Source organism: Protopterus annectens, chromosome 2.part1 (genome assembly GCF_019279795.1).
Source record: "Protopterus annectens isolate FY-2018-M chromosome 2.part1, PAN1.0, whole genome shotgun sequence".
Classification (NCBI taxonomy): Eukaryota; Metazoa; Chordata; order Ceratodontiformes; family Protopteridae; genus Protopterus; species Protopterus annectens.
Genome location: NC_056729.1, coordinates 1,445,003,260 through 1,445,027,285, shown reverse-complemented (window position 1 = coordinate 1,445,027,285; position 24,026 = coordinate 1,445,003,260). Strand labels below are relative to the sequence as shown.

Genomic DNA, 24,026 nt, shown 5'->3' with positions numbered 1-24,026 from the left:
GTTTCAGACTTTGTATCCTTCACAAAATGCTTGTTAATGCAAAGTTTGTTATTATATCAATTTTCTAAGTATATCAGCGAAATGTTTAAAACTTGTTCCTGATTTTACAAATTTGTTTCTGATCCTTGAGCTGAGGCGATGAGAGGGCAAGAAAGAAGTTGTGCTGTATAGTTATGACATTAATTGTGCCGATATACATTTCTGGGCTATTATATACGATTTTTTTTATTCACTTGATCTCAATCATGTAACAGAGGTATACAGTCATACACGTTGCTGCAGCTGGGTTGTGTGGGTTGGTTGTGAGCATGTGTACACACATACGCATGCTCCTATGTGTGCTTGAGTACATGTGTGTGGGTCAGACATTTATTATTAGCAATGTAGTGAGTAGAATGATGTAATAATAGTTGAGATGGGCTAAGTTGCTAGTCACTGAGAATTTATAACTCCAGACTTTGAGAACAATTTGCTTATTTTGTCTGTGTGATGGTGGGGGCTGGAGATTTGCAACTTACTTTCAATTCGTTCAACATTTGAAGAACTGTGTGTGTGTAAAATACAATTTTACACAACTGCTGTACAACTTCTTTGCCTTACAAATACTGTATAAGAAAATAATACAAAATGTAAAAGAAAAATGTTACATTGAAAATCAACTGACTGTTCTGGCAAGCAAAGTGAGATTGGATATCAAAGAACTCTGCAAGCATAAAGTCTGCATAGTAACCATGCTGTAAGCTTCCTTCCTAGTTGCTAGTAAATGTGTCATATTTTACCCATCTGTTCCAGATTATGCAAGACAGTGTAGCGTTCTATATTTTGGAAGTGGGAGGTTGACTATGACTGCAGTTTTTTGTTAATTGTTTTGCTTGGTGGCATTACAAATATATGGTATTCATGATGTCTACTCTTGCCTCTATTGCTTGATTGTACAAAGATGACAGGAGACAATTTTGCCTTTTGGTGGGGGGGGCTGCTTGGCTTGCCAACTTGGGACCTTAGACTTGCGCAACTTGACTTGTTTCTCCGAAGTCTCTCCAATGGTTGAATAATTGAATATGTGGTAAGACACACTATTACAGCTTTTATATCATGACTACTAGGTAACTTTACTCCTACAAATGTGGATTTATTATGATTTCATATTAAGTCACAGATGGTGATGAAAATGAATCCCACAGCAACACTACAGTTCAGCTACAAAAATGTTCAGATCTCAATTATATAGCAGTACTATAGTTGTGCTGCAGTAACTAACAAAGAAATACATTACATATAAATATCACCTGAAGAATGGACATTAGAACAAGAATGACACAAGGAACTTTTTGAAATGGTGAAAATTTTAAAATGATGAAAAAGAATCAAGGGAAACTATTAAAGTTTGGGTCATATAGTACAGATAAACTGACATGCAGAATAATTATATCTACATATATATACATATACATACATACACACACACATTTAGCTAGACAGATATAGATACACAGCTCAAAATATTGAAAGCCCATTTAACTGAATGCTCATTTTTACAGTGTTTGTAAGGAGGAGTGTGCATGAAAATGAATGCTTGACTGAAAAGGTTATAGTGATCGGTATGTAAATGCGAATTTTCACGGGTTAGGGTAATGGGACAGATTTACTGTTTTGCACATTTGGTATTATGTGTGTTCTGTGTCCTTTGGTCTTGTACAGTGGTAATGTTAGGGAAAGGTTTTTTAGTAATGTGATGTGTAAAGGTCAGATTAGGGGCAAGGGTAAGTTAAGAGTTGCACACACATGGGTAAAATGGCACAGGGGGTTGAATGTGAGTTTTAGATTTACTAACAGGCTTTTTGATGAACTGTCTATACTATAGGTTTATTTCCTTAAATACTGACTGATTTGATCTTCCTGAAGTCCATGGAATTCTCAAAAATTTTCTTCGGCACAGCAGCTCAAAAGCATCCACTTTCTGCAGCATAGCCTTACTTACAGTCTAGCTCTCACAGTCATATATTATTAATGGAGAAAAATACACCACTGACTATACAGATTTTCTTAACAATATGACATTATTTTTTAAATCTTGTACAGATTTGTTATAGCTTTCCTTCTAAAAGGCAAATGTCTTTAAATGCCATGACTACAATCAGTATGAGCAGAGATCTTTGAGCCTTGGAAAAATAAATATGTCACTGCCTCAATTTCTTACCTATGTATTAAAAATAAAAACAATAGAACTAGATGACCATTTTAGTTTTATGTTGAGAAAAAAGCTAGCCTTTTGCACTTCCCTCATCAACAGAAAAACATGTTTCATTTAATTTAGACAGGTCTATGTGCAGTTGCCTTATACTTTCTTCTTGTAGCTCATCAAAAAAAAAAAAAAAAAAAATTTTTGTCTGTTAGACATTTTAAAATGAGTAATTACACTATTCTCACACAATAGTATGTAGATAGTAAATTATGTTTTGTATTACTTTATCTAAACTTATATGTATTCATTGTTACCCATTGTTTTTCATTTATTGTATTTGTTTAATCTCTATAACCTTATTTTAATCGATGGAGCTTTTCTCCCCGGGCCTCCACTGAAAATGGAAATTATCCAGCTGGACTAGCCCGGTCAACAAATGTAAAATAAATAAATAAATAAATAAATAAACAGGTTCAAAACTTCCTCACTTTCAGCCATCACACAAACTTAAGGCTGTTAACATTTCTTCTACTCAAAGGACTTCCAAGATGGCTGCGCAGCTTAATTCTAGCTCTCCCAATGTGAAAAGAGAAACTCAGCAATGAAAGCCAGCGAACCTATATCTGTGGGCCTGGATGCCAGGAAAAAAAGAAATACAGAGGACCTGAAGGAAAATCAGCTACAAGAAGAAAGTATAAGGCAACTGCACATAGACCTGTCTAAATTAAATGAAACATGGATGGAGTATATCAACTCAAACAATAAAAGCCGGGAAAAAAGGAAGTTTAAAGTTTAAAACGGACATTAAGATAAGGTGAGAAAACTGAAAAATTCAGAGGTATAAATTAGGAAAAGGCTGGTTGAAGATGAGACTGCACAAGAAGAAATGTTTAAAAAAATAATGAAATTAGAGAACAGAATACATAGGGACAACCTGAGATTTTCTGCAGCACCCAAGAATTTGGAAGGAACAGTCTATTCATTTTATGAAAGCACAAATAAGCAACTGGACTGGTATTCTACAACAGTAATTGTTAATTGAAAGGGCACATGGCATGCATGATCTAATCCTGGCTATAAGAAAACAACCTAGGCCTTTAATAGTAAATATGCAATCTCACCAGCAGAAGGAGTTGATTCTGACAAATAGAGACACTGTGCCAGTGAAACCTTTTCCAGTTTTTCAATGGAAAAATTCTCGAGAGCATGGAAAAAAGCAAAAAAGTTGACTAGAAGAATCGAGAGTATGCTGGAAATGAAGCAGAGACAGGGTTTGGGAGAAGGAGATGAACAGGAATAGAACAAGAAAATCTGGAAATATTGGACTTTCTTGAACTTTGTTAAACTTGTAGGAGATTCTAAAGCATACGCCCTACTTCAACGTCATTAATGTTTGGAGAATAAAATCAATAACTTGAAAAGTGTCAAATGTGGGATTACAAGGCAATATATATATTCATATGAAAAATGATAAAACAAGAAAATCTGTAAATATTGTACTTTTTTTTTGGACTATGTTAAACATATAGAGGACTCTAAATCATATGCCCTACATCATGTCATTAACGTTCAGAAAAATATTTGGGGGGAGTGGAGGGAGAAAATTAACTAAGTAAAACAATTTTTTTCTTAGCAGTGCTACTTAAATGGTGCTTTCTCTCATTCTTGCATAAGGGAAGAACTGGGTTAAGGCCATTTGCTTAACGTAGTAACATGTTTCATGACAAAACAAGTAAATGAAAACAAATATTGAATATTATAAGGGTTTTTTCTAACGTCTGGTTCTCATGTCTCTAGCAGACAATCTGATAAAGAGAAATGGCTAGGAGAAAATGTTTTCTGAAAGCATTCAAGTGTTTTCCCAGCTGACAGAGCTACAAAGATAAGACAAAACCAGACAGCACAATTAACAGAACTACAGGCTATGCCATGCATCTTAGCATGGATAACCTTTCATCAGTTTGGATCAATTGCTCCTATTACAAAAGTAACACAATATTTGAAGATGTAAAATAGTTTTGTGCATTATTAAGTTAATAGGTTTAAGGGGTTATTGTGTGTATTTTTGTTTCAGGGGTTTCAATAAAACAAAAAGTTCTGTAAGATGTGACACAGGCTCAAATGGAAATGACAAGAAACAACTGTATAAAAGATTAACCTGCCAAACAGTGTAGCACAAAAGCTGAAACTAAACATTTAACAAAAAAGCTGATACATAAAAGGTTGGAATAATAACTTATCAAGAATATGATGTCTTTAAACGTTAATGGTCTCACAGAGAAATACAAAAATGAAAGAGTACTGAACTACATTAAACAAATGTAGAGTGCAAATAGCTATGCTACAGGAGATACACTAGGAAAGAACTGAACATATGAATTTGATAAAGGTGTTCAGACTAGTTTTACAGCAGAATACCCAGGGGAAAGGAAGAGATGATTACTTGCATTAATTGCAAGAGGAGCTTCAATACTATTAGAAGAGGATAAAAAGACAACAATGATAGATTTGTGGTATTAAGCTGCTAATGGCAAGGGAGGAGGAGGATTATACTGGCATGTATTTATATTATTCCACTGAAAACTGCTATAATGGAACTTGAGAAAATTCTGGGAGAAATAATCAGCAAGAAATATTACTTGGGGAGTGGAATTTGATTTGCAATAGTGAAGATGTGTCTGGTGGGCCCAGAAGGGAAAAATATAACAAAGGAGGGTAGATTTGTAAACAAATTTATGAAAATATTTGGCATGGAAGATGTGAATTCAGTACTAGGAGTTCGGAGTGAATTTATATATTATTTCCCAAGATACAAAAACTAGGTTCGGCTACACACAATTTACACTTCACAAGAACATGTGCATTTAATTGAAGGTCTTGATACATACCCAATAACTATTTCAGATCATGCACCAATAATGTCTAAAATAAAAATACAGGGTAATGAAATAAAAATGAGACACTGGCACTTTTCCACTTATCTGTTGAAAAGAGAACAGTTTAAAGGACGGGTAGTGGAAATTATTCAGGAACTAACAGAGAAGATAGAGATTTCTTCTAAAACAATAGTCAGGGGAGTGGGTTAAAATTAAAGTGGAGATTAAAAATAGGGTGGAAATAAAAGAAAGGGAGCTATGGTTAAGAAGTAACAAGAATTAGAGGGACCGACAAATGTTAAAGTACTGCAAAATGGGGGAATCTCACAAAACAGGAGGAGGAGCAACTGCAAAATACAAAACAGAAAATAAGGGATCATCCCAACAATATGCATGAGTTTAGAAAGATTGCTGTTAAGTAGCTGTTTTTTGATAATGACTATAGAGCACAAAAACATTTAGTAGAATGACTCAGACAACAGAATTAGATTTGGCAGTCACCAAGCTTAGGAAATCTATAACAAGGGAGCCTGTAAACGTACTAGAAATATTTTGGAAATTCTGTGAAAGTCTGTATAATGCAGACAAATATGCAAATCAAGAAAAGGTACATAAGGAAATGTTTATGAATGAATTAAATATGGCAAAGTTAGAAGTAGAGGAGGTTCAATTACTAACAGGATAGGAGGAGATGAGATCAAAATGGTGATGTGTAACCAATCTACAGGAAAGTCCTCAGGAATAGATGGTATTCGTATGGAAGTTTGGAAGCTAGTAAGGAAAAATCTGATACAGATCTGGAAGGTTTTAACAGTATTTTAAGAGGAGAAGTACTACCAACATCCTGGAAGAAAGAGGTGGTAGCTGTAATATCTAAAGATCCATCAGGCCCAGCTTCATACAGGCAATTTCAATACTAAACCAGGATTATAAAGTGTTTATGTCTAAAATGGCTAAAAGAAAGGCAAAAGTGATGCCAAAAATGATATATATAGATCAATGTGGTTTTGTGGAGGGGAGGGAAACATTTGACAACATTAACAGAACACTGATGATCCAGAGAAAAGCTGAAAGTAGGGAAATACCACTGTTGTTGGTTGGTCTTGATGCAGAGAAAGCATTTAACAGAGTAAGCTGGGGCTTTATGAGCAGAGCAATGGAAGGATTTGCATTCCCTGGTAAAATGATAAGGCTGATTAGGAAGATATTTGAGGGATCGGAGGTGAAAATTAAAGTGGGTGGGGTCCTCTCTGATAATCTTTGCTTCAGTAGAGGAACCAGGCAGAGGTGCCCCCTCTCCCTTGTGTTATTTGTATTACATTAAAAACCACTGGCAAAGACAATAAGGGATTCAGAAATTCAAGGATATAATTGGTATGGTAGTCAAAAAAGCTGGCATTATTTGAGGATCAAATTATTTTACACATGACAAAACCAGAAAAGGACATTACAGTGTTATAGAACAAATGAAGACAGTTTCAAATCTTTTCAGGATACAAAATTAAGGAAGTTAAAGCAAAGGCAATAGTGGTAAACCATGTACCCACAAACAAAGTGGTTCAGTAGTATCTAACATTATGAGGACATGATAGTTTCATAGGTTGATACTAGGCTATCTGCCCTAGGGCATTTATAAGCCTAGCCAGAGTATGTTTGGCTTTCGTCACCCTTTTAGATTAGTTGACTGTGCCTCTGTATAGTAGGTCACAGAAGGTAGCCCTTTTAAGGTTAGTTTGCTGTACCTCTGTCAAGCAGGGACACAGAAGAGATCCCATGGATAAACTTACGATCTCCCATCCACTTGTCAAGATTTCTCTTGAAGAGGGGCAGTGAGGAGCTCTGCCTAACATAGATTGGGATTTTGTTCCAGAGTGAGGGGAGCCTCTTGGATATGAATCTGTCCCTCCAGCATGTCTTATTTATTTCTGTGCTGAGGTTCAAGTCCCTGGAGCATGTAGCTCTAAGGAATTTGGATTTCCTGAGGTGAAGCATGTCCATTAATTCTGGGTTGGACATGGCTTTATACGTCAGACACAGATCACCTCTGAGTAGGGGGTACGCAACTGAGTAGAGCTGGAGTTTCTTTAGTTGAACTGCATAGGGCATCTGTTTGAGTCCTTTGATCCTCTTGGTGAGGTACTTTTAGGGTCTTTCCAGTTGCTGCAGGTGTCGGGTAAGGTACATCCCAAATGGGGCATTGTATTCAATTATGGGCCTGATAAGTGATGAGTAGAGGGGCACAATGACCTCTCTTGATCTAGATGTGAACCCTTTCGTGATAAGGTGGGCTATATAGAAGGTCTTTCTAACCACTCTGGCAACGTGATTGTCAAAGGAGAGATTGCTATCTACTTGGGTCCCTAAGTCCCTAATTACTTCTTCCGTACTTAATGGATTACCACCTATGTGGGAATTTGTGGACATTTAGCTTTAGGCCATGGCTCTGGCACCAGTTATCCGTCTCTGTGAGACCCTTTTGGAGGATGATTGTGTTAGCCGGAGAGTCGATTATGGCACCCAGTTTGCAGTCATCTGCAAACTTGGTCAGCCATAGTCCACCCATGTTAGCCTGTACCTCAGAGAAATATATACCGAACAAGAGAGGTCCCAGGACTGAGGCTTGTGGGACGCTACTTGTAACTGGTTTAGAGTCTGACATGTCACCTGCTATTCTGACCATGTGGGTTCTATACCTGAGCCAGTTTGCAAACCATCTTGTGACATAGGGGTTGATATTTAAGCTGGTGAGCTTGTTTATGATGCCCGAGTGGGGTACTGTGTCGAAGGCTTTTGCGAGGTCCAGGTAGGCTGTGTGGACTACCTTCCCTTCATCTATAGCTTTGGTAACTATTTCAAAGAAGTCAACCAGGTTCAAGAGGGGAGATCTGCCCTTAACAAACCCGAATTGGGTAGGAGATCCAGTGTCTGGAGGTTCCCAATGTCTTTGTTTATGATTTCCATGATGATATGTTCCATAGCTTTGCAGACCAGGCTAGTCAGGCTTATAGGGCTTTAGTTTCCGGGGTCTGTTGTGGCACCACCTTTTTGGAGTGGGACCACTGTTGCTGTACACCATTCCTTGGGTACATATCCTGTAGTAAGGCTGAGATTGAACAGTGACTTTATATGAGGGTTTAGTTCTTCTTGGAGCTCATGTAAGACGCAGCCCGGGACACTGTCTGGTCCCATTGATGCTGTGCTTTTTACTTTGGAGAGGGCAGCTCTCACCTGTGCATCTGTGATCTCAGGAAGGTTACGCTCTGTTAGGATAGACATTTGCTCTTTTGGGGGGGAAGGGGGGGAGAAGTTTGCACTGAACCTTTCTGCCAGGATGTTGGCAATGTCTGCGGGTTCAATGTATCTTTTGTCATTTTGCACTAACTCAGAGCATATCTGGGAGATGCCTCCCAGGTTCCTGACATAACTAAAGAAGGCCTTGTGATTATCTTTAATGTCTTGTATTGGACCCTCACTTTTTTTTTTTTTTTTTTCTCTCTCTCTTCTCCCTCCTAACCATCTTTTTTTTCTTTTTTCTGTCTCTTTGCCTCTTTCCTTCCTACCTGCTTGCTGCCTGCCTTTTTCATCATCCTGTTTCCCCCCTTTCCCTTTCCAACTGTACCCTCCCAACTATTACTACATTATACTTGTGTCTACCTTATTTTCTGCCTTTTCCTTATCTTAACTACATAATTACTTAACTGAACTTTGTTTTCTCATCTCTCAGACTAGTCCAGGATAACTGTATATTCATTTTTTTTTTTTTTCATTACATATTGTATGTTAGTAATTTAGTAATGTTTAATGGACATGTATCCAGCCAGACTAGCCCGGTTAACAAATGTAAAATAAATAATAATAATAAATTGTGCAATTTTTCTTTCGAAGCTGGCCTTAGATGATTTTATGAGGGATCGTAGTTTCTTGCTAGCACTGATCAGAGACGCCTTCCCTTTTTGGGATTTTGCTATATCATGTAGTAGCTTTCTCCTTCTGTTGTATAGCTTATTTATTGCCGGGGTCCACCAGACAGGTCTCCTGCCTTTGGAGGAGTGAGTCTTGGTTTTATTTGGGATAGCATGCTCCATGCATTCCTGTAGGTGTCCATAGAATGCTTTTGTAAAGGATTCTGCATTTTGGGCCGTATTTTCCACTGGCCCGGGGGCTTGGAAGGATTCCACCTCTGTTTTGAGAAGTGTGAAGTTTGCTTTTGAGAAGTTCTTCACCGTGGTTTCCATGGCTGGGGGTGGGGACGGAGTATGGATGTCCAGTGAGATTAGTTTATGGTCTGATCTTACCAATGAGGGGTATAACTCTGGTGTGGGACATAGAGACCCCATGTTGGTGATGACCAGATCCAATATGTTTTCCCCTCTTGTGGGAGTGGTGACCAGTTGTTCCATAGCATTTGAGTTTATAAATTCTAGGAACCGTTGGGCGAGGGTGTTTGGGCTTGAGTAGCTTTCCCAATCAATGTTTGGGTAGTTGAAGTCACCCAATATATAATGGTGTTTGGAGAGACCTTCATAGTCTCCACTGTTCTCAGGAAAGCGAGTGGGGTTCCTGTGTTTGGGAGGGTGGTCTGTAGCAGGCTACAAACTGAAAGGCAGTTTTGCCCACCATTAGTTGCACATGGATGGTCTCCGATGCTTCGTGCAGTGCCACTAACCTGGAGGTGTGGGTATCTTTGATAAATATGGATACCCCCCTCCTTTTGTGGTTTGGTCCGAGTTTTGGGGCCAAAAAGCATGGTATGAAGTATAACCTGTTAGTGCTGGGGTGCTCTCGGGAGCCTTGAACCAGGTTTCTGTTACTACACAGATATCGATATTCTCCATACTGAGGAGAGTCTTGAGTGCGTGCATCTTGAGATTTAGACTTCTGGCGTTGAGCACCATTACCCTTAGTTTTTTTTTTTTCTTTGCGTTGTCTATGGAGGTGGGTTTGTCTTTTGAACCTTGCCTAAAAAAGGCACTATGGGGGAGGCAAGAGCCTTTGCCAGTATTTGAAAACCCAGGGGTGACAGGTGCAAGTCATCCCTAGCAAAGCAACGTGGCTTGTCGAGCATGTCATCCCAGGCTGACAGACACTGGATCCCCTTTGAATGACACCAATACTTTAGCCAATTGTTAAAATTGATCATTTTGTCTTTATACTGTGGCATCTGATTCTCAGCTAGAGCGTCTTCTGTATGGAGACATGCACGAATGCGCGTACCTTCGTTGAAGGTTGTGCATCAGAGCTGGCAATTCAGCACGTAAAAATCTACTGCCAATCATTAGCGGACGGGAGTTCCACTGTGGCGACCCCTAACCGGGAAAAGCCGAAAGACACAACAACAACTGTGGCATCATTCTTGATGAGGGCAAGATGCTACTCAAGGTTAGGGTCATACCGGCCTGGGCTACATGATCAGAGAGCTCCTCTATGTCTCTTTTCATGTAGTCCAGGGTGGTTCGTCTCAGGTCATTCACACCAGCATGGACAATGATGGAGTCATATTTGTACTTGCTTTGGAGTGACTTGAGTGCTTGTGTTATGTGGCGGATCCTGGCACCCGACAGGCAGCTTACAGTGACCTTCTCCTTGTTCAGTCTGGTGAGTGGGACGTCAGTGTGTCTGACAATAGAGTCACCTATTACAAGTGTATTAGGTGTGTTGTTTAGCCTTAAGGGCACACTGAGTTTGTGAGCTATGTGCTACGTGGGTATTGTTTTGTGGTAGGGGTTGCTTGGATATCTGCTTTGGAGGTCTCTGCTGCTTAGGCTGATTTTTATTTAGAGCCTCCGAGTATGTTTTTGTGTGTTTATGTGTTTGGTTTGCTGATGCGATAGGTCTATGTGAGACTGGATTTGTGGTGTGTGTAGTTACCTTCTCCTCCTGACTGGCTGTGCCAGTACTGTGTTGAGAGAGGTCAGCCTCCAGTTTGGCTATATAGTTGCATCTCTCACATATATTTAAGCTTGTTGGGAGGAGGAGAGGGTGGTCTGTATACATAAGGCAGTTGTAACATTGCCTCAAGATTCCCAGATTCACCAGTTGGACTGGAGAGTAAACCCAAAACTGACCTTAGGACATGCCTGAATAATATAGGGAACTACTTATTGACTGATCAGAAAGAACCAATAGGGAGCAAGTACTTAAAAGGAGTATAAGAGGGTGTAGTGCTTAAGTTTATTAGTGTTTACCTATGAGATTACTTGTACGAGCAAGAGCAGGGCTTTAGAATAAAAATAGAGTGCTTATTTTGAGATTTAGAGCAGTTCTAAGGGAAAAAGTGAAGAGCAAACTTTGTGGAGCTGGGAATAGTTTAACCCTGTTTAAGCGGTGCTGCCCAACACTGCTCTGTGCGCAAGACCACGCAAAAAGAGAGTTGCAGGGTTTTAAGAGAGAGAGATCAAGGAGTTTGGAATTGACCCAAAATGGCCAATAAAACTACAGTTTCTAGGCAGTAACCACTCCTACAGGGACAGGCAGGCTGCTCAGGGTTAACCACTGCCACTGGTGAACACAGAGACTTCCCTTTAGCCCAAGTAAGCACTGGCCTCCAAGAAACTTACAAACAGTTCAGAACAGCAACTCTGTAACTGAACTTTCTTTTAAATTACAGAAAGTGGGAAAATAGCAAGATTTTTTTTGTTTTTGTTTAAGGATATCAGAGACACACAAGTAGCAAACTAGTCAGAACAGTGCAACAAATGACCCCAACACGTGTGTGATAGGTCAGAGGCAGGTAAAATGCAATTTTAAGAAAAAACGATTTTAAATTAAGTGCAACACAAAAAATGCAATAAACAGGCTACAGGTATGTTCTAAATACTGTTTCTAACACAGATATCAACTTTTGCAATCAAGAAAATGCTGAAAAGTAAGTGGCAATGCAGTTTTTCTAAGAAATAAATCAGAAGAAAATACTTAAAATCTCAAAAGTGGCTCCTAAAATGACGTATTTAGGAGTATGGATTAAAATGATTATGGTGTTGCAGTTAAGGATATGTGGGAAGAGAATAAAAAGATAATACAAAAACTGAGAAAAATGGAAGCTCTGTTATATGGATATCAATAATAAGACACAAGTAATCCCTTTAACCTTATACGCAGGTCAGGAACATTTTTATCAACCAGAGGAGGAGATGTGGATAGCAATTAATAAAAAGCTAAAGGATTTCATCTGGGAGGAGAAGATGGCATGAGTCAAAGTGGGATAAGCTTATGCTTCCAACAGAACAGGGCAGACTGGGATTACCCGATTAGAAGGGGTATTTCAGAGCAACAAAGTTAAGGCTCCTATACACAGCACAAGCAGAAAGTTATAATTCAAAGAGGAAAGACATGATGATGAAACGGGGGGGAAGCTCAAGAAACAAGAAAAGACTAGGATTCTGGATGCAGACCATTGAAGAGAATTGCAATAATTATACAGATTATTATATAGCAGAAAGCATACTAAACCAAGCCAACACAGGAATGGAGAAAGCAGATTCTGACGATAGGAATGACTGCAATTAGGGATACAGACAACAAGCAAGAGGGGGCTGGGATTTATTGGAGAAAACTGGCAAATGAACCAAGGTATTGGGGGCAAGTAACTAGAGAGGGAATTGTAACAGAATGGGAAAATGCCAAGAATTTATTTGGACTCCAGGTTAGAGATTGTCTTCCCTATCAGGGATTGATGTCAGAGTATAAGCAAAGAGAAAGAAAAAGGGGGTCCTAAATGAAAGACTAGCACTGGTAGAGTTTTTAGAAGACTCTAGAAGAGAAGTTGTCATTAAGAAAGGAATAATTAGTAAAGCATATATAATATGGTATGTTAACTACAGGAATCAATTAGAGTAAGTTAGAAAGGATTGGGAAGAGAAATTAGATGAGCAATTCACAAAGAAACAATGGGGGATATATGTATGTCTCCCAAATATGCAAAGAAGTCTAGAAGATTTAGGATCTTTGCGTGGAAGTGTTTACATAGGTATTTTTATACCCCAAGTACACTCCAAAGAATTTTTCCTCAGGTAGGTAGTAAATGTTGGAGGTATGATGGGGAAGAAAGTGGTGACTTGGAACATATTTTTTGGGAGTATAATGAGTTGGTAGACTTTAAGGATTCCCTGCAGACTGCTCTGTCGGAGATGCTGGGTGAGCAAATTGATGTAACTAAGGAAATGATTTCTTCAGCTATGATACAGAACTGGAATTGCCTAGACATAGTAAGGCCTTGCTGAGTCTAATTATGATTGCTGCCTAACAAGTAATTACGAGAAAATGGAAATTAATTTCTAAACCAACTTTATTAGAAATAGCAAAGATAGCAACACAGATAAAACAACTAGAAATGGGATCTTTTAAAAGGGGAGGAGCAAATTACATAGGAAAAATGTAAAGTGTGGGATCAATACATGCAGAGGAGGCATGAGGTTTGAAAGAAGGCAAGAACTGAGTGAGCTATGTAATGGTTGACTAACAATGTCTGGATATAAGTAATGTATAATGTCTGCAGCTACAATTGTGTCGGCATGGTTTGCAATGTGTAATGCTTGCATCTGAGATTGTGTCGGTATGGTTTATTTTCATTTATATAAATGCAAGAATGCTTATGTCTTACATATTGATTTAAAAGATGTTTCTTGTAAAAAAAAAATTTCTTCTAGTGATTTTGATTCCAGCATCTGATTCATCTAACCTGTATACCATACAAAATAGTGTATAAACTGATTAAAGAGGGAGAAATATACAGCATTGTTCCAACCCTGAACCAGTCAACTATACCTTAAAGACAAATCTTTTTACAAATACATTTCATTACTATTTGTAAAAGATTTGTCTTTATCTTATATATACTTATTTGATTCACTCAACTGGTAAACACAGTGAGAAATCAACCTGATGGTAATTTTAAAATTTAGTTATAAATGCAGTTAGATTAATGAACTATTTTTGAAGTATTAATGAGTAGGAAATAATGATCAAAGTTATTAAGCTTTTGCATGTGTGGAAAAATACTTTGTTACTGTTTTTCTTGAGACAGAGATAAAGCACATCATCATAACAGTAGACGTCCAAATGATGACTGCTGCGGCATTAACAAATGTGATATCTTGCCTAGGATACCTTTACTTCCATCCATCAGGAATAACAAAGCTTGGGCAACTTCTTCTTGTGCTGTACATCTAACATATGACCTCATCTTGAAGGTGCCAGGAGGTACACAAAGGCATGTACGAGCAAGAAATACCTCAGGACTTTCTCCAGACCAAGGAACTGAAGCAGGAGAGGTAACTATATACAATTCAAAAGATGAAGGGGATGGGGAAGAAAAATATCAATATGGTTCAAAATCTAAAAAAACACAAAAGGGGGAAAGAAGGGGGGTGTAACATTACATCAGAAATCAGTCAAGACATCTACTACTATGTTAAATTCTTACACAACTGTATTACAACCTTCCTTGAATCACGGTTACAGCATTATTAACTCCCAAGGCTGTCTAAGAAGAAAGAAAGAAAGATGAGCTGAGTTATGATCTAAACGTCTCTGCAGAATAGATCTAGTAAACCCTGCTCTAGCTTTAGGTAAAAAAAAAATCTGCTTTCTAATGTTTAGTAATAATGTGAACAAAAAATCAAGTTGCTGCATCAAAAATAGACCTAGAATCAATATCCTCGAAGAAAGACCCAAGACTACAGTTAGAGAGGCATGGGCTTTAACTGGGGTCTAAATGTGTTTGCCATAGAAAGAATTGAAAAAGGAAATAACTTTAGAAATCCAGTCAGAAATAGTCCATTTAGAAACTGGAGAACCCAAGTGCCTCTCCTGAAAAGAAAAAAATGCTGGTCAGGGTTCCTAATACTTCTGGTTTTATCCAGGTAAAATCTGAGCTGTCTGTGCATATACAATTAATGTAATATTGGCTGTCCTTTATTCTGAGGAGAGGGAAAAGTGTAGGTAATTTGACTGTATGATTTAAAGATATCTCTCTGACCACCACAGGCATAATGGCATGGCTAAGTTCCAAGAAAAAAACTATCCTTATGGAAAATGAGAAATTCTTGAATAACCATCAAAGTTTGCAGTTCTGACACACTCCTAGCAGAAGTCAAAGCTACCAGCAAAACAGTTTTCCCAAGAAAATAATTTCAAGGACAAAGAAGGTGCAGGCTCGATATTAGCTAGGGCAAACTTTTCATAGGTTCATAGACAAGCACTAGAATATATCATAAAAGTGGATTCACTGGATTATAACCAAGCACTTCCCAAACCTATGGAATAAACATCTCTTGTATGTTAAGCAGTACAACTCGCATCACCTAGATAACTCTATGGATGTCCACAGATTCACGTTGGGACTGACTGGCATGGCCTCTGGGGAAAACAGATGTGGCCTGAGGGGAGGGTACCGGCAAGGTGTAAATGGTCTTAGACTCAGCAGCCTTGGAACATTGAAGTGTAAACACAGAATGGTGACTGAGTTGTGTGAGAACTGAAAAGTGTTTTCATTAAAATATATTTTCACCTTGACTCAGTGATGTAAAGGAATAAAGCCTTGACTATAATCAGAGTCTGCGTATTGACTCAGGACCAAGAAAATCTGGGAGAGGGGGTGACAGTGAATGGTTCATGCCAGTCTGCCCACCCTGGGGAGGGGAGTGGGAGATATATGGCTACCCAATTGTCAGGTGCACCAGGGAAGCAGAGGCTTGCCACTAACCAGTGATCAAGGTAACATTAGCATGGTATCCAACAACACACCAACAGTCAGATTCCACCAACGCTCTTTATTCAACGATCTGGTACCTCGGCCATTCGCCTTCAAAGGATCACATTACAGCTTTCAAAATGAACTCATTTTATATTATAACTAATTAGTTAATTGATCAATTAATACAATTGAGTTTCAAAATTTAAAGTGATCTTTGCATCAAAATAAATAGTAACATTTACTTATTTTAGTTTATATAAACTGTTTTCAACCATCTTATACACTTTCAATAAACCATCAAGCACATATAAAATTCATTTGTTTAAATGTGTAAAAAATATTATACCAAAATATAATTACATACAAAACACAATAATTATTCCCCTATATAATTTACTATCAATCAAATCATATCCACATTAATAAATATAAATTAGTTTCAAATAATGTGTATGTTTATCATTCCCAAATTACTAGAAAATGAATAACAATATGTGCAATATGTGCAAGAAAATGCTCTTCTAAATTATAATTAAAGGCCCAGCTCCTGATTGAGACCAAATGGTTTCAAAGTTTTATATTTCAGTATCATCCTTGTTTCCAATTCCAAGAGTTTACCTACTATATCATCTCCCTTACAAATAAAAGGTTTTCCCAATATACTAAATCTCAAACTATCACTGCAACCATCATGAATATCCATAAAATGCTTAGCAACAGGACTTAATACATTAAGGTTTCTTATATCCTTTAGATGTTCTAAGATTCTAGTTTTGATCATTCTTTTAGTTTGTCCTATATACCAAATGTCCTTACATGAACAACCTACTATATATACTACACTAGTAGACTTGCAATTAAAAAAATGTTTTGAAATGTGATGTATATTATTAATAATGTCAATACTATTAACTCTACTACATATACTGCATGAACCACAAGCAAAAGTACCCACCCTCACTGGGGTAGATATAACATGCTGTGCAAGATTGTTATTCAAAATTTCTCTCAAATTCTTTCCCCTTCTAAATGAAAAATTCACTTGATTAGGGAATAACTCACCAATGTTATCATCTTCACAAATTAAGTACCAACATTTTCTAACTAATGAGACTAATATATTAGAGAAAGGAGAAAATTTAGTTATAAAAAACACTTTCTCAACATCATTCTTTGCACTATTTTCCCTTTTATTGGGATATATTATGATGTTCTCCCTAATGTCAACTAATCTTGTATTATTAATCACACTATCCCTACATTTTAATAGTTGATTATATTCACATCCTCTTTCCAATAGTCTCATAAGTACTGTATGTAGTTCTTCGTCTATATCCTCCTTAACACTGGTATGATCCCAAATTCTTTTGAATTCCCCATATGGTACATTAACATTAGCATGGTATATCTCAAGCTGGTGATGACAGCTCTCACCAGCTGTTTGTATGTGTGTATGGGGCAAGGCTCAAATGTAAGGGGGGAAATGCATGTTGATGTAGTGCTGATATCACACCTGGGGTTGAGGTAAAAGCCTACAGAAAAAAAAACACCCAACCCAAGCCAAGAACGGTGTAAGCTGCTGATTTTGGCGGGGGAGTGTATAAGCATCAGGTAGCTCCTGGACAGGGAGCATGTAAGTACAGTCAGCTAAGGGCCCTCCGTCTGGCTGAATGCCTGATTAAGAAGAAAAATACTGATGAAGGCTTAATTAATTTCTTGCCGAAACCGGTCTGTGAGTTTGAAGTCTGTTGAACATGAATGTGTAACTTAAAATAAATAACTTTTTCACAGCCATTCAGTTGCTGGCTTGTATTTTTCTTCTTGGAACCTTGCTTTGGCCGTGCAGCTTTCTCCTTGCAGGGGACTGATTTTACGTTTGAATGCCAGATTAACCCACATTACAGGATAAGGTTACCACCTTTGGCAGCAGTGCCAGCTAATAGGGTGGTCAGGAGCACAAAGAGTCCTTGTGGCTACCTGAATAATGTCCCTTCCAGGTGTCTCTTGCCTCCATGCTAGCATGTTGAAACAAATAGACTCAAATCCGACTGGGTAGGCTTGATGGTTGGCAGGAACAAGGGCAAAAAGCACCTACAAACTGCTTTCTGGACTAACTAAAGTCAGTAATGATCAAAATAATACATGCATAGAAGTATAACAGGCTTGTGTACCAGTAAGGACAAAGGCTATGCATGACAGAGACAACAAACAGAAGAGCAAAATGGGGAGGTCATGTAATGTTTTATGTTACATATTGCTGAACAGTAACATAATGGACACTGTTTGTCTGTTACTTTACTGAAGTTACTTGGGAAGGAGGATGGGAAGTATTACATTCTGCAAAAGGAAAAACATATCCTGGAGAAATAAAACAAGAAGATTAGAAGAGAACAATTAACTAGAGAGGTTACCATGAGTAAATACAAAAATATTAAGAATAGAGTGAGAGTACATAAAGACAAACAAAGATTTTATCCAGCTTGTACCTCAAGAAAGCTGAATTTTAAAGCAAAAATAAAATTATACTCTCTACTGATGTGCCTTGTATTATTCAAGTGGAATGATGAATGCCCCATATAATACAGTGTTTTGTAAACCACTGGCTAAAGAAGGATACACATAATATCAGAAGGAGCACTGTTATACAGTTACAGAAGAGTTTAAGAAATCCATAAGAGTATATTTAAATGGTAAATTATATGCCTTTCCAAATATGTTTTGATTATATAACAGAAACTATAAAGATTTAAAAAAAGAAGAAAAAAAGATTATGGGCTCTGTGAATCGGGATTTTCTTGTTTAAAAAAACAGTACAGTATTCACAGGACAAAACCTGATAGTTTTTTCATGAGCAAAACAAACTGATTAATGGCTATACATGCATGGTCTTCCTTGCAGTCTAAGTATCACAAAATGGGTCACTTCAACTTTTCAGTACTACTGGATACCACCAACTAACAATTATACCTTATCAGCAGCCCTAAGTAGATTAGCTATACTTGCAGTCATCTGCCTTCTTATATTTTCAATGTTCTGCTCGGCAGTTTTAAATCATCCAGTGTCAGGAATGCATCATTTAGGTGTCCCTGTATATCATGAGCCTTTCATTGAAGAGTGCAGTCACAGTAGGCTGTTATATAGGATTCCAATTAGACAATGTCTAGAAGAGAGACATTAGGAGTTTCGCCTCCACTAAGAAAACTGTTGCAACACTATCTCTTTGCTGTCAGACTAAAAACCTGGAAGTATTCATGTCTCATGCCTTTAAACTTATTGAAGACATAATAATTTAACTTTGCAGCTTCAAAGTGAGGTGCATGCCCAAGCTCATCTGCAGCAGCAGTCATTTTGTTCAAAAGAAGTGCCTTATCCTTATAGCACTCTCAGTAGCTCAACAGATAGCACACCCACCTTTGGTGCAAAAGGATGTGGGCTCTTCTCCTGCACTAGGTAGCTGGATTAATTTTCCAGGACTGACAGTGCAGTGCAACATAAGGGGGATGCTGCACTCCTGAGTGTGCCATCCTTTGGATAAGATGTTAAACACAGACAATAGTTGAGGAAGTTCCCCAATGCCCTAAACAAATTTCCCCCAGTCAGTATGAATACAACCTTGGGACTAACCCAGTCAACTAAAGAATAAATAAAAATAAAATAAAAAGTTAATATTGCCAGTGATGAGAAATTTAAACACTGTACATCCCATCACAGCAACGTGTTTATGAAAGGTGCTGCTTCTACAGATTATACAGATTGACAAACTAAAGACAAGCAGTATAAATTAATGACTGCATGCACTGATGTTCCTCAAAGTCCAAGGATCATATGACACAGCACCATCAGTCTTTAAGAGGACACAGATTTCACTACAAAAAACAGCTAGACTTGCAGACCAAAAAAAAAAAGTATGGGAACCACATAATAACCTGAGCTCACAAACATAGCAGAGCAACAAAGAGACGTGTTGTGGCGGGATTCACTAGTCCCTTAAACATCATGTGAAATAGTAACTTTAAAAGAGTGCAGAAACAGCTCAGAATGTGTCAATCAATTTCATATGCTTAATATTTGAGGTCAGAAGAGTAAATGCACTAAACTTTTTTAATGTTCAAGGCGGAATATGCACTCCACAGCATTACTTTCAAGAGCTTTGTCTGGATTGCCAACTTTTACAAATCACTGTTAAGAAATCTGAAGGTTTATTTCCTGTTTGTAACAATGTAAGCACTACTGTCTATTACTTAGAAAGCGGAACTACTTTTCTATTACAGTTCAAGTAACTTTTTTTTTTAGCCTACTCTGACCTTTAAGCTTTTACACTTGGAACATCAATCCTCTTACAATGCAAGCTAGACTTTCCGGAGGAGTACTACTCAATAAGACTTTAAAATTAAAGAGACTTCCTTTTGTTTAGTTACTGAAGAATGTATGTGTATTTGTAACCTGTTTCCCCAACAAATCAGAAATTAGTTAAAATATACTTCTTTAAAAACTAAACTTCTGTATCCCATTACCATAATCTACAATTGTGAATGTATTAGAAACAATACTTAATGGAAATAGTCTGTGTATCTAATACCTTTTGGTCATTTATCCTAAGATGAATCTGGTTTGAGAAAACACAGTTTTCTGATAGTTAACCACCTGTAGCTGTTTGCTTCAAAGCTCCTTTGATATGCCTTGTCAGGTCTAGAAGTATCAAAATATTCACCACGCAACATTGCTGCATCTGAATATTTTAGATGTACACTGTATTTACCACTGACTGTACTAATCTGGACATAATGACTGTGCTGAATTTTACCACACTTATGCTGCACAATCACCATACACTCTAAATTGTACTTTGTGCCTCTAGCCTCAAATGTGTCATGAAGAGCATCCATAGATCAGCCTAACTACTGCTTTAAAAAAATGAACAAATAGATAAAATCTCGAAAAGTAATAACTCTCTTGGGACATTTTCTCCCATACAGCACACTTGGTGATCTTCTCCACAGATGTCACTGGCCATAAAAAAGATTTCCAATTTTACACCAAAATGCAAAAGTAATTACAAGTAAACAATAAACAATGAAAGATCAGTCAACAAGAAAGAGACTTCCCAAACTGGGTACATCATGCAATGCACTTAGCTGTCTCTAATGAAACATATAGATAAAGTGCAGATTGCTTTTTGCAACAAAAAAGAACTGAAGATAGCACAGGCTGTTCTTTTCTACTGAGCAAATTACTGGCACCCTCAGTGTGGAGGGAAGATCAGTTCTGCTCTGGGGGCGTCTAAACATCTTGCAGTCAGGACAGAGAGACAGACATCAGCCTGTAGCTAATATTCAAGTACTATGAATCTTACTGTAGCTGTAATCTTCAATAAATATTAACTGGAACAGATGACACAGCTGACCATCATAAAAATGGCAGTGTTAAACTCTTTTGCATAACCCATCTAAAGCTCTAGACTTCTTGTCTGATAGTAAAGGATCAAAATGCAGTGGTCTTTGTAATGAAACATGAACCACATAAATCACACATTACTCAGCAATGGGGCACTTAATGAGTTGACCTTGCCACCCAGGCAGCAATATGTCAAGAACTCTGGACTTTTATAGGGTCAAGAAGGCAGAATCTACTTGCATCAAAGTTATGACAGCAGCCTTAATGACTGGATCTAAGGACGACCTCATGCTTCTTAAAGCTTCTTCCCCAGAAACTAAGCCAAATGCTTTTGAAGAGAAGGCAGGTATAGTGGCTAGCATTCCCTCCTCAGAGTACTTGGTTCTCTAAGTTTGTTCCTTAGCTGAGGTGCCCTCTGTGTAGCGCCTGTATACCTTCACTTGTCTGCATCTTTTTTTGTGGGTACCCGTTTTCCCTCCCACATTGCAAAGATACATTAAAGGTGAACTGGCAAGTCCTCTAAGCTGTCTGTTGAAAAGTGTACCATGTGAAAGACAGAGAATGTGTGTGTGTGTGTGTGTGTGTGTGTGTGTGTGTGTGTGTGTGTGTGTGTGTGTGTGTTTACAATGAGTTTCTGTGCCTTAAACCCACTGATTACAAAGACAGGCTATGGATCCCCCATGACCTAGTACTGGACTAAGTGATCAATCTTCAAATGAATGAAATGTGTGGAAGAAATGGATCAGATAAAGACACTGTTATAGGGGATGTTGTGTGAAATCCAAAAAAAAGTATAGCATATAGTAGAAGGCAGCTTTAACAATGTAGGGAGCAAAGAGTAAGAATAAACATAAAATACACGGACTTGAAAGAAAAAGAAAAACAAGGAAAAGATGTTTTATTATTAATGAATATTACAAAAGAAAATGTGTACATTATATAATATAAAAAGGAATGTATTATATTATAAAATGAAATGTAATAAAACAAAACATGAATACATTTTACAAGCTTCTGTACAGAGAATATGAGTAGGAAGATGAGCAGTAATAATGATAGCTAAAGACTGGGAAAGTAAACAAGTGGCAAGAAGTATGTAATGCAGAAAAATAAGAACTAAGCCAGAACACAGGAAGGTGTTACAATGAAAGATATAAAATTATGACTATAAATATGTATAATAATTTCCACTTTCAACTTGTTGACTAAACACTGAAAAATAAGTCAACAATGAGTTATGGATAAAATAACTCTACTTTGCACAGTAAAAAGACAGTGAAATCTGTGATCACTCACTAAACAAAAATATTCGTCCATCACTGAATAAATATCTGCTTAAACCCTTAATTGGACATTTTTTCCTATCTGGAAAGATGGCATCATTTTTGCTAAGTTTTGCAAAGTTAACTGCAGCCAGGATCCAACATTCTAAACAGTTATCCTTATTCTTAATATTTTACTTTGTCCAGCAAGTGCCATCTACCTAAGCTACTGCCAACTCAAGCAGATGGGACATTGTTTTGGTTTGTCATCTGAAGCCCAGCACCTCAGGAATGCTTTAATTTCTAATGTTAGAATCCACAACTTTCCAATATTTCCATACAAAAGGTGAAAGTACAATTTTCTGAGCCAGTGATATACAATGATAGCATTTATATTACTACTAAAATGTGGCTGTTACATGTATCAAACTGATGTACCCTCCAAATGTCAAACTGAATAAATCCAGATTTAAGGTTGTCACCATTCTGAATTAAATATTTAAAAAATAAATAAATAAATAAAAACAATATACACCTTTCCAATATCCTGTAGAGTTGCAAGCTCAAGCAGTTGTGACAGGACATCCAGTGCTGCATGGAGAAGACCACCAAACTTCTCATTACTGTTCTGGAGATCTAATGTAACCTAAAAGAAAGAAAAACTGATCGTTACTAAAGGTGAAGTACAATGGAACATAAGAATATCAATTTGTGTATATTTATCACACACACACACAAACAAAAATATAGATACTTTTTTCTGCTAAGATATGATGATAAAATCCTCTGAGACACATATCTGTCTCACCAGTATGTCTTATTTATGTCACAAGCAAAATTTAAATCCTCGGATCTAGTGGATCTGATGCTGTTTATTTTGTGATTGTGCAAAAGGTCCCTCAGAGCTGCATTCGAGGATGCCTTTTGAATGCCAGGCATAGACTCTCTCTCAGTAACCTGTAAGGAACAGAAGATAGAGTTAGGGCTAGGGCTTTAAAGCAAGCAATCTGTATAGGACAATGTGTTTATACCCAGAATTCTCCTGGTAGGGAACCTTTGTGGGTCTGTTGCATATATCTGGTCAGGTAAATGCTGAAGGGGACATTATATTCAATGATGGGTCTCTGTTCTATCATCAAGCCAAAAATGGTGCCTTTTTCATGGGGAAAACAAGCAGCAAATGCCAGAAAAACAAAAACAATTTAAACATTACTTTTTCCACAGACAAAGTAAAAAGCACTTCAAGACATTTTGCCAGCCTGACAAAGTAAAATAAATACAATTTCTCCACAGAGTAATAATATTCTGTTAAACAACTTTTAAAATGATAGTAAAAAAAACACTCATTTAAAAGTACAGTACAGTTTTGAGACAGTCTGTTAAAACAAAAATTCCTATCTTTAAAAAGACTTTCATGAAGAGGAAAGTATCAATAAACAAAATTATATCCGCGGTGGTGATGCTGCGGTAGCGTTGTCGCCTCACAGTAAGACACTGTCCGGTTCAACTCTCAGTTAGAGCGTCTTCTGCGTGGAGACATGCGTGAATGGGCGTACCTTCGTTGTAGGTTGTGTGTCAGGGCTGGCAACTCGGTACGTAAAAATCAACTGCCAATC

General features: G+C 37.5%; 1 protein-coding gene across 4 annotated transcripts in view; it reads right to left on the bottom strand.

The window, feature by feature from the left end:
- HTT (huntingtin) overlaps positions 1 to 24,026 on the bottom strand; it is a 4,811,037-nt gene that overhangs the window by 2,687,121 nt on the left and 2,099,890 nt on the right. For all 4 annotated transcript variants that reach the window (XM_044062924.1, XM_044062926.1, XM_044062925.1 and 1 more), the window contains one exon: positions 22,946 to 23,056. In XM_044062924.1, the coding sequence (XP_043918859.1) occupies positions 22,946 to 23,056 (111 nt within the window). The remainder of the gene's footprint in view (positions 1 to 22,945; positions 23,057 to 24,026) is intronic.